At 41.2% G+C, this 15,210-nt stretch overlaps 1 protein-coding gene across 1 annotated transcript in view; it reads left to right on the top strand.

Moving 5' to 3' along the window:
- The window catches only part of IGF2BP3 (insulin like growth factor 2 mRNA binding protein 3), a 111,592-nt gene that overhangs the window by 87,007 nt on the left and 9,375 nt on the right, over window positions 1-15,210 (top strand). The window contains exon 12 of the mRNA XM_033074624.1: window positions 12,613-12,732. Coding sequence (XP_032930515.1) covers window positions 12,613-12,732 — 120 coding nt within the window. The remainder of the gene's footprint in view (window positions 1-12,612; window positions 12,733-15,210) is intronic.

The following is a 15,210-nucleotide window of genomic DNA, read 5'->3' as shown; positions in this document are numbered from 1 at the left end:
GTGTTGGTATTGGAAAAGATCAAATGGTTCTGTGGACTTCAGGTGAGTCAAATTACTTGGGGTGCTTGTTGCTCTCTGAAGAGAGAAAACAAGGAAAAGTATGAGTCTACTCCTTGGATGGATGCATCAGTTTCATTTCAAAAACTTCTAAGTCTTGCTTGTGTATTAATTAATTTTCTGTAACTTTTGAGTTTTACTCTCCTCCATTTTTAAACTCTAATAGAACAGTTTTTCAGACACTGATTAAATAGGTTACTGGGGCATGCAGAAGTAGAAAGAGGAAAAAATGTCTGGCAATATTTTGAAGGAGAAATTGATACATTTTGAAAGAATAAAGGTAACCACAGGAGGAAAACTAGGAGAGCTCATAGGGGATTTAAAAACTGAAATGAAATATGTGTAACTAAAAGAGGCTTTTGGGAAAGAAGGTCTTAGAAGAAAAATTAAAAAGTCTCAGGGAGATATTATGTCCATTTACCTATGAGCTGTTTGTTACCAAGTTCATTATTTTGACAAAAGCATTTGGGCAACCCAAGTCCCATTACCTTGCTTTCAGTATATGTCCTTTAATGCTTGGGAGCAGGGATTAGTTGGCATTGAGGCTATCTCTTTCAGGCAACTGGAAATCCTTTCTGAAAATACTGCTGGTATTAGGGTGTAAAGAAGTATATCCTGCTGCTGTCCTGCTTGTTTTTGTGTAGTGTGAATTTTGCCCCCTGCACAGGGCTGGCTCTTCCCTGTCTCCCTGACTTTGAGCAAAGTCAGGAACTCCTCTTCCTCAGGAGTTTCAGCTACACCATCACAAGGGGCCTCTTGGCATCCAGGTGTCTGAGGTTTGTGCTTGCAAGCCATACAGTGAGCCTTGGGCACTCCTGTGCTGTGCCTGAGGGTGGGCTTGAAGCTCTTGTTGTAATATCTTTGTGTTTTCTTCACCTTGTTGTGGGGATGGACTGGCCTGGGGCTCTCCCTTGGGTTAGAAGAATTAGGTGGGTGAGTCTGGGTATTTGCAGCAGGTTTTCCATACAGAACTGATACTTCATATGTACTACTTTCTAGTGACAAGGTGTGGCTGTGACCTTGTGGGACTCATTCCCAAAGAAACTGAAGTGTCATCTTAATTATTGAAGCAATTATCTCTCACATTCCTGCTGCTGCTTTTTTTACATGGGTATAAAGAGGAAAAACCTGCATTGTAGACAGATCTAGGATTTTGTTACAGTGCCAGAGCTTAGTGACAGGTCTGAATGCTCATACATACAGCTGGAGCCAAGTGTTCCAAAAACATGCTGTACTCGGGAGCTTGGGACTGAGTAGTTAAATAGGTTTAGCTGTGTTAACATGTCTGTTGATGCTTCATCCTATCCCTCTTCATGCAAACCTTTAAGACATTTGACAAGAGCATAAACACTGTTTTCCAGCTGTTTCAGATACTCTGGTATCACACACTTAGGAAATGGTGCTGGTATCAAACACTGATTTTCATTTAGTTCCTTGGACTGGGTCACATTCAGCAGAATTATTTCCTTGTGACTCAGAGACCTTACTCCATGATGGTTCACACTGATGTACAACACCAAAGCCTTATATGATTCAATTTAGCAAGATGTAGATTGTGTCTCACTGATAATCTGGGTGCTGCTTTACTCTGTGTCTGGCAGTGAAGCCCCCACAGGAAGGCACAAGTTGTCCTTGGTACCTGTCTGGTCACAGGTACAAGCACACACATGGGCACATGGCCACTGCATGTGGCTAACAGGGTCTGAGCACCACAAGCAGTGCAGGCTAGCCATCCATCTTTTTGTATTTTTACCTGTTGCTAGCAACAATTCTTGATATTTCAGTTGTGTAATTTGTTTGTGGAGTTCTGTTTGCCTGTTCAAAGCACTCATTTTGTGCAGTTGCTGAAAAGGGATGCAAAGGAATTGCATGTTGTGTTTCAGTTCCTGAGTATTCCTCTCTCTTCTTGCAAAAATCCAGGATCTGTTTGGTTTTTCCCTGGGCTCCTAAAAGATAAACAAATCAGAACATGTGAGAATCATTGAAATGTTTTATGATTTGAGGAAAAAGCAGGACTTAAGCATCTCAGTTAAAAGTATTAAGAGCCAAAAATTCTTTTTACTGTCAAATGAGCATGATTTGCTCTTATCCTGGTGCTACAATCAAACTAATGGTCTTTTTTTTATTGATCTGTGCCCTTGTGTGACCATATTAAGGACCAGTAGCCTTTCTGTGCCTATTTGTACCTGATGTCTTGTCCAGCTGCTTTTGGGCCAAGAAAAACCACCACTTTCTTATCCTTGAATCTTTCTCCTTAGCTGTGCACTTAAATGCTTGTGTGTGCTGCAACTCTGACACGATTGTAAAGAGCTTTGTTAGTCTGCCCACTGTCGTTTGTAACAAATGTCATGACCTGAGCACCTACACAAAGTGCTGGGATTTCTATGAGGAGGAGAGTAAGGTTCTGCAAAAGGAAATATTACCCATGCTTATGCTTTCCAGAAGATATGTTGCCACAAAAAAAAAAAAAAGTTTTAACAAGTATCCCAGCCAAACTGCTTCAGATGTAGCGTTGTACTGCTCAAAGCTGTTTTGATGGAGTTGTTGCTTCTGTCTTCTGAACTGTGGGGAGAATATGCACATACTTGTCTCTCAAGAATAGAAGTTTGTTCTCATGCAACACTGAAGGCTTTAAAGCTCCAAACAAACAAGAAATCCTTATCTTAAAGTCCAACTGTGTAGAGTCATGCAATTAGTACACTTGGCCCACCTACTGGGGTTAAGTGGGTTGCGCCCTTCCTTTTATAATTGGAACTTTGAATGTTTAATTTTACATCCAACTGCACTTCTTTTGCAGCCTCTGGGTCTGAAATTTGGCATCCCAAGGGCATGGGAGAAGAAGGGCTTACCTGTGGAGACCTCATCCTGCCCTTGAATGCCCTGAAACAGGGTAGTAGAAGTAATTCTGTCTCATGGCAGGTAAACATAAAGACAGGTGAGGAGTAGACAGCTTTTCTCTATAAGAGGAGTTCACACCAGCTGCCTTCTTCATCTATAAGGTCATGGAAGAGATACATGAACTTCTGCCCTGTGAAACTTAGCTGTGGTGAAGAGATGCTCCTCTGCTGGCAGTGGGACTGCTTTCTCTGCTGGCCTTTTTGGACACCCATTGTAGCTTCTTGAAGCTCTGCCTTCAAAAAAAAAAGGCGCTTTCTAACCTTTTCTTTAGCCTCACAGTAAGTTTTCAGGTTATGTGATATGCATACAGGTTTCTAGGAAGAGAAGGAGGTGCAAAAAGAAAAACTAAAAAACCCAGAAACCCAAAACCAACAAAAAACAAAAACAAAGAAAAGGTAGCTTCATACAGTAAACAAAACCAAGAAATCAAACCACCTTTTTCTGGTTACAAAAAAAAGTCTTGTACAGACTGATAGGTTGCTTTCCTTTATTCTTTTTTGCCATCTCTTGAAGCTTTTTGTTGCAGGTGAGGAACATGCCTTTCTCCTTAGAAGATCTTGTGGTCAAGAGAAAGATTCCTTCTTTATTCTCCAGTCATTTTCTTAAATAATAAGAGTAAAGAAGACACCTTCTATATTGCATAGAAGTAAGAGAAGAAATAACTGTATTGTGCTTTTGGCAGGAGAGAAAAGTAATTTAAAATGAAAAATTGCTTCATTGAGGGCCTTCATTTGATGCCCTGAGCATAAATGAGAAAGACAAGGAAGAGGAAAAACTGTCCTATACTTCCAGGTACTTTGACTCTTACTTGGTGAAGTGGGGCTCCTTTGGATGTCTGGGTTTGATAGGATTAGCTCGTGCAACTGTTACGTCTGATCTACCCAGAGGTAGTAATGTCTGTACACCCATAATGTGTCTAGTTCTAAGTGGCTTTGCCCCAATTTGCCCAGCTTGCTAAGCAGTAGATGATTTTTGAGAAGCTGTCCTGCAGCCAAAAGAGGATGTGATTTTGGGGTGGTGAAGAAGTGTTTGCCAGTGTCTTTACACAATGGTTTTATATCTGTGAAATTAGAATCATGCATGTGCAGCACATACAATCTTGAGAAGGGCACTATAGGACAACAGAATTGTCTGAAAAAATCTACCAGCTAATTACACTTCTTTTGAAGATTGTAACCTCAGTGCCTTGAAATACACCTTCACTGGTGCTTAATTTCTTACATTCATTAATGATGCATTTTTTTGACAACTAAAAAATTTACTTCATGGTGTGTAACATTGTGGGATTGTTTTGCCCTGTGGAGAAAATGGTTGATCTTCCCACTGTGTTGAAAGCTTCCTGCTTGTGCCATGCTGTGTTGGCAGGGACACAGTGTCCAGGGCAGTCAAACTATTCTGCCTCTGGAGATGGACCAACCCCTCAGTGAGGGAAGAAAAAGTGGAATTGGCACCACATGATGTACAAAGATCTGGCAAATCAGTGGTAGTTTTGCGAGGTGTTGAAGCCTCCAGTTATTCTTAATAGTTTCTTTTACAGTTCCAGGGTTGTCATAATGCAAATAGCATCACTTGTTAACTAGTAATCCATGCCTGTTAGAATAAAAATTGTTTCTTCTCCACTGCAGGTTTTGAATACTTGTAGATATTTGTAGTTTCTTGGAACAAGAGAGTTAGAATTTATGTTGGTTACCTGCTTTTAGATTCTTATGGGAAGATTTAATTGGAGCTCCCTTGACCATCTCAGACTCTCAAGCTCTAAGTACCAGGCTCTTTCTGAATGTTAAGCTAAATGGGAAATTTAATTCCTTAAGGTACCAAATATTGTTACTAGGGTGTACTGAGCTCCTTCAGGCCAGAAACAAAAGTAGGTCAAGTCCTCATTCTGTTGTATCTGGCTCCATCTCTGGTTTGTTTGTTAGTTAAACATGATGGAAAAATAAGTGATCTTTGTGTTTACACAACCTGTTTTTCTGGCAGCTGTCATGGAATCTGAGAGCAGTGCCTTTTTAAACCAGAGCTGATGGGAACCTGCATCTTCCAAAACCGCTGATTTCACGGGCAACTTCTATGGGTTTTGAGTACCCATGTGGCTGCTGTGTCACAGCTATGGTTTTTGAAGTGGAAGTGTTTCTATACATATAATTATTGGTGATCATACCAGTTGCAACACTGAATAGCTATGCTTGCTGCTTGTGAATGACCAGCAAAATTCCTGCTTACATAGTTTGACAATCTGTTCCTTATGCTGATTCCTGATTTTGGCTTTCTGTTCTGAATAAAAGGTGGCAGATTGCTTTTTTTGGCATTGTGGCCAGTCAGATTTTGCAAAAACAAAAAGTTCATGCCATGTTCAGAAATATGTCAAACCAGTTCCTGCTTGTAAAATGCCTTATAACCAGCCTGCCAGAAAATGTTCTTTCTTTGCTTCTGTGATTTCTACTCCCTTGTTGCTAGCTAGGCTCTCATGTTGGAAAAACTTCTGTTATGTGTAGTCCTTTTAGTGACTTCTAGTAGTCCAAGAAGATTCCCAGTTAGAAGACAATCATGATGAAAAGTACTAAATTTGAGAGCCAAGAAGTGGAATGGGTAGTACCAAGAGAAATTATCTCATTTAAGGTACTGACCATTGTGTAAGAACCAGCTGTCTTTGAGTTTCAGGTATTGAAATGTGCTAGTCCCCAAAATGGAAATGTAGATGGGGTAGGTCATTCTTAGATTTTCAACCAAGAGGAGAGGACCAGGTCAGCTGGATGGATGGAGGGCACCCACACATAATTTCTGGGGCTGATTGTGGGGAAAAGAGGTAGAGCTGCATGGTCTTGCCACGGGCTGTGTGTCCCAGAAAGGGTCATGCCCTTGGTTCATCCAGTGACACGAGTGTTTCTCACATAGTGCAGGAGTTACACTAAAGGGGAGCCTCTTGGTTTAACCTGGGGTTCATGAGAGGGGAAACCCTGGCTAGATATGGTGGCTGTACAGTTCATGTACAGTAATATGAGCAATGCTTTAGTGTGCAGATCAAAGTTAAAAATCTGCATTGCTTCTTTTAAATAGTTTGCTACTTCTTAACTGACTGAATTCAGCAGTGCAGAACTCTTCTGAGTGTGGTCCTGGCTTTTCAGGCAGTGAGTATGCAGAAAGTTTTAGATTCTCAGGATGAACCCAAATCTGCTTGAAGTAAACCTAAAAAGCTTGGAGGGTGCAGGGAGTTCAGGCGCCACTTCAGCTCAGTGATTGTATAAGACAGTGACACAAGGTATCTGCAAGGATGTTGTGAAGGTATGGATCATGTTAGACCTACCTACCAAAACTTTATTCTCCTTGATGAGCCCCTTGTTTCCAATGAAGGCTTAAACTTTTAGCATTAGTAGTGCTAAATGAATACCCTAGGATTGCTTTCACCATCATCTCAAGCTTATTTCCTATCAGTGCATTGAATCCAACTAGAATGTCTTCAACGATACTTGGCTTAATCTTCATTTCCCCTTGCTGCAACTTTTTATTACTAAATAAATAACAACATTTAATATAGCTGTGGGCCAGGATAATTCTTCACAGTACATTGCAAAAACATGGTTTGAATTTTGGCTTTGGATCTGGTACAGGGTTTGAATAATATGATACCTCACTTCCTGACAAACTCAGAGTACTCTGAAGACTGAATGAGTTGTCTGCAAATCTGCCTTGTCTTGGCAATCATGGTTGTTGGGGAGGGGGGAGAATGGCAAAAAAACTTTTAATGCAGTCACCTACTGTCCATAATTATTTACTTTTACAAAGTGGATTTATTTACTATGTAGAAAAAACCAAACAAAACCAGTATCTCACTAGGCTAGATGGTAGCTCCATGCAGTCTTAAAACAGCTCTTAATTATTTTCCTCACAAGTGAAAAACCTGATGCTGACTCAAAATGGATAAAATGACTTCTTGACTAAAATAAATGTTTCATGCTAAGGTAATTAATTTGCAACATGAAATGTAACAGACTTAGAGACCAGGAAAGATCTGATTCTTCCCTCATTCATGTCTGGCTTAAAAGCCTATTTACTTCAGTGGGTGCAATATTTTTAAAGATTTACAGTCTTATCCCAAATGTTGCCAAGGATTTACCAACCACATGCCTTTGATGGCAAGGGTCTATGGAGACACTTATGCACAAGACTGGAAAAAATTTTGTACTGTTGACAGGCTTGCAGAAGAAGACTGAGATTAATGCTCAAATTAACTTGAGGGACATAAATAACAAACATGACCCCTCACGAGCCCTGCCACGGGTAAGATCACACCACACATTCATGCTGGCTGAGGGAGCTGTAGACTGACCTAGCAGCAGCATCAGCCAAAATCAGGAGGGGTGGGGTCATCTTGGGGAAGAGCTGAGGAGACAAACCTCTGTTGGCTTCTCTGTGTATTCTTTGTTGCTCTGTGTTGTTCTTTGTTTTGTTTTTTAAATACCATTCTTCAAATATGATGTCCGTTCCCCCAGCTGTAGTGGCTTGGCACCTGCTTTTTTTACCTACCACCCTCTACTGGAGGTCATAACTTTTTTTTTTTTGAGTTTTTTTTCTTGCCTGGCTGTACCATGGCTGTTACCCAAGTGTGAAATGAGGAGCAATGCTTTTCCTTCTGACAACCTAACAGGTAAGGGAAAAGCTCTCCTCCTATGTGGCTTTCTGCAGTTTATTGGACTGATGCACCTGGAGTTGGCAGAGAAAAAGTTAAAACAGCCTTATCCTAAGGGCAGATGGTCTCTACAAATCTTTCTAACCCTGCAAGCAAGAACTGCAGAAAGAAGAGTGAATCTGCAAGTTTTCTTGGCTGGAAGTCCTCATGTTCTAGCTCTGGTGTAGAGCTGTAGTCCTCATGGTAAAGGACTGGTGGCAATACCCCAAGGAGGGGAAGAACCTCACTCCTGCAGAAGCTCTACAAACCAGGAAATGATGGCTGTGCTAAGCCAGTTTCCTAAGAGTTAATGTGGTAGGGTTGCCTGCAGAAGGGAAAATCTCCTGTAGGGCTGCAGGGTCTGGCTGGAGTGAAGGGGATAATCCTGATGCTACCTGCAGTGCAGGGGCTCCAGGTGAGCCCAGTGTAATGGGGAAGCAGCCATGGGTTACAGAATTTACCAACAGATGAGTTTGTCTTGGATAGAAGTGGTGGGAGTTTAAAAGAGAAATATTAGAAAATAAATAGTTGGTATGGACTAGGGACAGATGGCTGGGGCTCAGGGACTTGCAGGAGGTATGGAAAGAGGTGTAGCCAAACTGCTCCAGGAAAGAGTTGTGTTAGTGTAAAAAGCCAGAGCTAATAGTGTGCTGCAGCAGTTGGTTAGTGTCATCCAGTGGGGTAGATTAATTTCCATCTGTGTTAGATCACCATTTTCAATCACGATTTAAATGAGCAAGAAGGAAATCGGATTTATGTTGACTTACCAAATTTTACATGTGTACATTAGTTACCTTTCTGAAACCCTTGGAGTGGTCTGTACCTTTGCTGACAGTGAATAGATCTATTTATACAAGTATGCAGTTTGCCATTTGCTTTGGGTAATGTATTTTTTCCATTGTCTGTTAAAAATTATGAATGATGCTCTTCTTATTTGCTTGATTAATTTTAACTTCTGATTTTCATCAGGCAACATTTGGATGGAAATTAGAATCCAATTAATGAACAAAACCAGCATTTAAAATTGTTTTTATTAGTTCAGTGTGCTGGATATACACAAGAATTCCTTATCAACCCTGTTTTGTGACTAAGGCAGACTGATTTTTGCAGAAACAAAGCAAGTATTTTTAGCTGTTTGTGGACTGAATTAATTGTTTCTGGTCACCATGCTTTTGAAGAATCTGAACACCCCTTAAAAAAATACAGAACCACAAAACAACCTAGATTCTCCACTGAAGTGAGTATCTCAGTGGTATCTGTGTGACACAGCCACACAAGACAAACTTCTCTTACTTGGGTAGACTAGCCATGAGCCCATACTGCAAATATTGCTGGGTCTGTGCATCACTGGAGATGGTTACTTGCGAATTAGGGTGGATGTGGTGCTATAAATCTTGGTGAACCTAGGCTGCTACTTTAAAAGATTTTCTTTCTGCATTCCTGTCAGTTCCTAGGGCTGGGCTGACTTGAATAAAATATTTTCTTATGTGGGGGAAAAAATAAACTGAATGGGGAAGAGGAGAAAATTGTCCTGCAGACCTTACTCTTGTCCAAAAATATATCCACATACATATTTTGGCTTTGAAATCGTAAGTATATATTTAAGCAAACTTGGTTATAGGGGAGTGAACGCTGAATCTCAGATTTCACAGAGTGGGAAATCAGTTCCCTAAATTTAGTGCTTCTAACATATGTTTAAGATCTAGGAATCTATTTCTGATATAACTCATGTTAGGAGTTCCTGGAAAGCTCTATGACTTATGTGGCATGGCATGGGTAAGATTAAATTATAGCTGATTTTCTTCCATCCTGAGATCCCCAGAAGCATCTGTAAGATTGATGGGTGGTGTAGTCATCGCATTATGTTTTGATGTGTTTCTTTTGCAGGCTAGGTTTCCAGTAAGTACAAAAGGATTTAAAAATTACTGTGGGTAAGGAGATGGACAGATAGTAATTTGAACTTGGTGTTGTGATACTCTCAAAAGCCTTAGTTAGACTTAATTTCTACCAGAAGGAACAAAGAAAGAGCAGTATGTTTTTTGAGTGGTTAAAAATCAGCATGCATAACATAATTTCTCTAAATCTTGTATGATGTTATACTGGAGATGAATTTGGTTATATGTATATGTCAATGTGTTACTCCAGACAAGAATAGTTAAAATTACAATGTATGAACAGCTGAATATTGACAGATTCTCCAATATTACTTAATAAACATGTATCACTATTATACCAAAATGCAAGTTTAGTATTAAAGAACCTCAGTCACTCACATAAGAAATAATCTTTAAAAAGTCCTTTAGGAAAAAAGAATGTGCTAGAGTGAGCTGATTGTACAGTTAGAAAAGCACATGTACATCTCCTGTCTTCTGTTGCCTTTGCTGCCCATGTTTCATGTTTAAGGGTGAGGCAGCAAAAAGGAATTTCAGAAGTGAATTGAATCCAGCCAAGAAAGTGGTTTGAAATCAAGCTTTGGGAAGAAGAGGGGGAAACTGCTCAACAGGCAGATGGGCAACAGAGGGAAGGCAGGAAATATATGCAAACAAAAATAATGAAGTTTGATTTGTTTCTGTGGTACAGAAATGTGTCTGGAGGTAGGTTTAGGTAGAAGCTGTGTAAATTCTTGAAAACCAAGTCAAGTTACATGTTGATTTGCAGCAGTGTTGTAGTAATTAGCTGGAAGAGGCTGGCTGGAGAAACATGTGAGAAGGAAAACTTCAGCAGTGGATTTTTGCAGGAGCTGGAGCAGGTGTGGACAGTTGAATGTAGGGTCAAGAAGAGGAACAAGCAGGGGGTGGATAAACTGTTAGGATTGGAATGAGGGGTTACCTCTGCACCCAGTGCAATGGGTCCTTGCAAAAAAACTGGAAAAAGCCAAATGCTTCGTGAACTTGTAACCATTTAGAAACCTTCTCTTCAAGTGCCAAGATCAAGTGAGTACCTACAGTAGCATTTCTAAATTACTGGAAATCTTGCTGGATTCACGGTGAGCATGTAAAAGGACTTACTATGAGAACGCTCCTATTACTACTGCCTGTAATAATAGGAGTAGAGTATGAGTAATCTTCTGGAAAGTAGTTTAACATATATACTGAAGTGACTGGTATCTTTCCTTACAAATGTGTAGTTTTTAGGGCGTAGTTTTGAGATAATTTTAAACTGATCTGCAGGCAGATTAAAAGGGGTTCTCCCACATTTTGCCATTCCCTAATTGTTGTTGCTTCCTCCCTTGGTCACACACTGCCACTTCTGTGTTGCTCTGGTTATTTGGGTCAGGGACTTATTGCCTGCCTTAAAAATCAGCTGGATCTGCAAACCTGCTGGCCTCAAAGCATACAAGGCACTGGGGGGAGGCTGGGTGTGGAGGGTTGCATCCATGGGGACTCACACCAGCATGATATGCCTGTGAATCCTAATGCCTTGTATGTGTGAGAAAACATAAACTCTGCAACTCTTGCAATTGCCTAAAGTGTTTCTGTTCCCAATATCCTATTTTGGGGTTTCTTCACCTGGTAAGTGGAGCTGTGCCCAGAATTCGTATGCCCTGAGGTTACAGTTGACTTGTGTTTACTGAAAATGAAGTGGTAAAACTTGGAAACGAGCATTTTGTTCTGATTTGTTTATGGTTAATGCAGTGGGACTTTGCCTTGAAAGACTTAACCTTGAAAGAAGTTAATGAAATTTAAAAATAGGTGGGGATGATGTTTTTAGGATTGCATCTGCTTTTTGCTTTGTGTCGCATATAGCAGGGTGGGGGTTTTTCTGAAAATATCATAGAAAAAAGCTGTTCGGGTGAGCTTCTGTATGTGTCTGTATCCCTATCAAAATATACAACTGAGCAAAGCTAATGAGCTTGGCTGGTCCCACGTGCTCTGCTTGCTGGTGCTCGGTGCTGGTCTGCATGGTGGGCACTGAGAAAGCAAGGATGAGGATGTCTGCTTTGTCTCAAAAGACCTGTGCATGAAAAGGGCTGGTTGGCTTCTCTTATTGAGGATGAGCAAAACAAATTTCGAAAATACAAGAGGGGTGCTCAGAGGAAGTAAAACTTTAGAAGGAGAGATGTGTAGTGTCTTAACTACCTCCTAGATCAAGGAAAGGCTCGTGTGGAATGCTTTTCAGGGGTAACCCTGACAGAAGTGGATGGATCAATGATCCAGTAGTGTAGTGCACACTCCATGGTGCTCCGTTCGTCTGAGGCTGGTAACAGAGCTGTGACTTACTGTGGCATATGCAACCCTGCAGTTTGATCACTGCTACACAGCATGTAGAGAGGATCTTGAGTATTATGTCATGCTCTCCAGCTGGGGTGTCTGCTTGAAAGCAATAGGAAGATGCAGTGATGCCTGATATCCAGTGGGTGCAATGCTGGGGTCCTCTCACTTTTAAGAAGCACGGTGTTTAATTTACTAGCCTGCATGAGGACTGCTGCCAGGGCTCCAACTGTTGCATAATGTTACACAGGAGGAATCACTGGCAGATTTCAAGCTGGCTATCGTTCCAGATCACTCCCACACAGAGGAAATTGTAGTGTACATGTAACTGTGAGATTTTTGTACTGCTCTCAGCACAATCTAAAATTAAAAATATAACTAGCAAACTAGAAAGAGTTTGCCTGCTCAGGCTGTAGTAGCCCCTCTCTGCTTGTAGTAGCCTCACCTGCAGGGTGTTGCACGTGGAAGAGAATCCAGACAGCGACAGGTAAGAGTGAAAGCCTCACAGAGAAGCAACACCTTGATTGTTTTTTAAAGCTCTAAGCATTAAAATTGCGAGTATTTTATACAAGATAAAAGAATCCTCTTTTGGCTCAAACTGGTTTTCGTGTTCTGTGGATTTTGTGATTCCCAAAATAAGCCAGACCCTTAATACTCAGACATCACAGGGGGAAATAAGATTTCCCCCTCATTTCCATGCATGCCTGTTCTGTACCCATTTTCCTGTCAGTCTGATTCATAATGTTCAAAAACATTCACTGCATTTTTCCTTCTTCCCCACAGCAACAGCCCGAGTCTGAAACTGTTCATCTGTTCATCCCAGCCTTGGCAGTTGGAGCTATTATTGGCAAGCAGGGACAGCACATCAAACAACTTTCTCGTTTCGCAGGCGCATCTATTAAGGTATTATTACACCAACTCTAACTTTCTGCCTATTCGACGTGACACTTTCAGCAAGTTTGCACAAGCCGTGCTTTCGTGAACATCCTCCCCCACTCCGTGCTTAGAACGTGATGTGATAAATGGTACATTTGTTTATAAATCATCTTTTAATCTTCCTTGAGACAAGATAATTAGAAGCATGTTTTCAAACGTCTCCTGAGGTGTGAAATATAAGCTGCAAAGAAAACTACTTTGGTGGTCTTAGAAGCAGACTTGTGCCTTAATGATGCAGTGCTTAAAGGCTTTCTCCTTGCTTTAGGTAAAGTGAAAATTGGTGGGGTAAATTCCCCTTCTAAAGCACAGCAGCACAGTTGAAGTTTCCTCCTCTTGTGGCTGCCCTTGCTCTGTTCCACATGGATTGGTCTGGGCTGTCAACATCAAATGGCTCCATGCTGAATTGTTAGTGTTGTAACTTCACCCATGTGCAGCTCCAAGCTCCTGGGGCAAGTCAGCTCTAAAACAGCACATTGACCTTGTTGTCAGGTTTAACTTCCAGCTGTTTGTGTCTTGGTCACCTCAGTGCAGCTAAGAACAAGATGGTTTGCTGAGGCTGACCTCTAATAGAAGCTTGAGTTTTAGTCAGTTTGGTGGAATCTTTCTTGGCTGTGTACAGGGATTAGTACCAGTTGCAGTTGTGGGAAGCCTTGGCTTTTGGCCACTAAGGCCCTTGTAACAACAATATCTTCTCTAGATGCTTGAGCGCTTTTTTCTTACAGATATTATTTTCTGCTGTTCTACGCTGTAAAGATAATGTTTTGGCCTAAATTTTAAAGAAAGGAAAGTTTGAACAGTGCATTTCAAGTGCAGTGTGTAGCTTCAGTATGCTGTTAGATGGACATTTTATTGCACAGATAAAACAAATGTTTTCTCAGCCCCCTTTATTTTGGTTTCAGAGGAGGTGATGTGTTTAGTGAGTGCTATGGCAGGGACCTGCCATAAGTCAGGGGCACAGGGCAGGAGCTGGCGATGCTGAGTTGAGCTTGGTGAAGCTAAGCTTGGCTTGGAAAGTGTTTATCTAAGTATGCAGAGCAAAATAATTGGGGAACTCTGATGAATGAGTGGTGTGTGGTTTGCCTAGTGCTATTGGCCAGTCAATGACACACTGCCCAATTCCATCCTTTTTTGAGAAGAATGTTAAATAAACTACCCAGATTGTTTATATTAATTGAGCACTAATGACCATATTTTTAGGGGAAAAACGAAACAGAGGAAAGTGAGAGGTGTCAATATTTCTTTATCAAATCTGTCTTGCATGGCGCTGTGATGTATCACATGTATTTCCTCTTCCCCTCTCCATTCCTGCAGTTTGTATCTAAAGTTTAAGCAGTGAATGGAAGGTACTGCTAGGTGGAGAGAGAAATGTGAAACAACCTGGACCTCCAAGAACCCGTCCAAACTAGTTTTTCAGTTGGTCCTTGGAAGAGAGTTTAGTGGAAAGGGAGTTTCCAGTGTTTCTCATGCATCTGGCTAACAGTGGCCTCAGGCTTCCTCTACTGGCTGGCACCCCTCTAGCCCACACATTTATCATTTCTATATTAATTTAAATTCAGATAAAAAGTTTTCTCAAACTCTGGTCTTTTGTTCCTTCAGTAGGAATAAAGTAAATACACTTTCTGTGAAAATAAGATTAAATCTTACCAAAAGTATATGAATACACAGGGTATGCTTGCAGAATTGGGAAGCTGCATGTGAACTTATCTATTAAAATAATGCAACTACACCTGTAATCTGGCAGAACAATGTGGAGCATCAGGCTTGCTTCTGTGTGAAAGTATTAGATATGGCAAGTGGTAAATTATTCAAAACTTCTAAACTTCCCTCATGTTGACCACCTGCCCTCTGTCAAAACTTTGGAGAGAAATAATAAATTGTGAATCAAGGAATCTGTGCTTTTAGCTGAGAGCTGGAGGAAGTGCTGCCTGACTAACTTCTAACTTGCCAAGTTGCAGTAACCATACTTTGTGGAGGAAGTAAGTCTGTGCATAAGGCTTGTTTTGAGTTGTGCTGTAGCTTGTTACAGCTGAAAGCATTTTAGGTCCTCCTGCATCCTCTCTGCGCTCATGCTGAGCTTTGTAGATCTGGTGAAACTCATCACCCACAATGTAAGGCTAAACTGCAGATGCACTGTGGTGCTCTGTACAAGGCTGCAGTGTTCAGGCTGTCACCTCAGAGGTGCACATGGCTCCTGCTGTGCTCAGGTTGTGTCCCAGTGCTAGGGATCACTGCTTGGCAGTGCAGGTTCAGTGTGGGATTCCAGCAGACTCAATTATTCAGCAAAAGAGCCAGGCAGAGGTTTGAGTTGTCTGTTGCCCACCTGCTACACTGCTGGGACCTGTTGTGAACAATTGTCATCTCCTTGGTTATAAATTCCTTCCAGAACAGCCCTTCCTGAAGAAAGCTGGGGTTTGGGTGTATAAAGTTGTCAGTCTGTGGCTTGGC

This window comes from Catharus ustulatus, chromosome 1 (genome assembly GCF_009819885.2).
Source record: "Catharus ustulatus isolate bCatUst1 chromosome 1, bCatUst1.pri.v2, whole genome shotgun sequence".
Classification (NCBI taxonomy): domain Eukaryota; kingdom Metazoa; phylum Chordata; class Aves; order Passeriformes; family Turdidae; genus Catharus; species Catharus ustulatus.
Note: the sequence above shows the minus strand (reverse complement) of the source record. Positions and strands in the feature narration are given on the sequence as shown.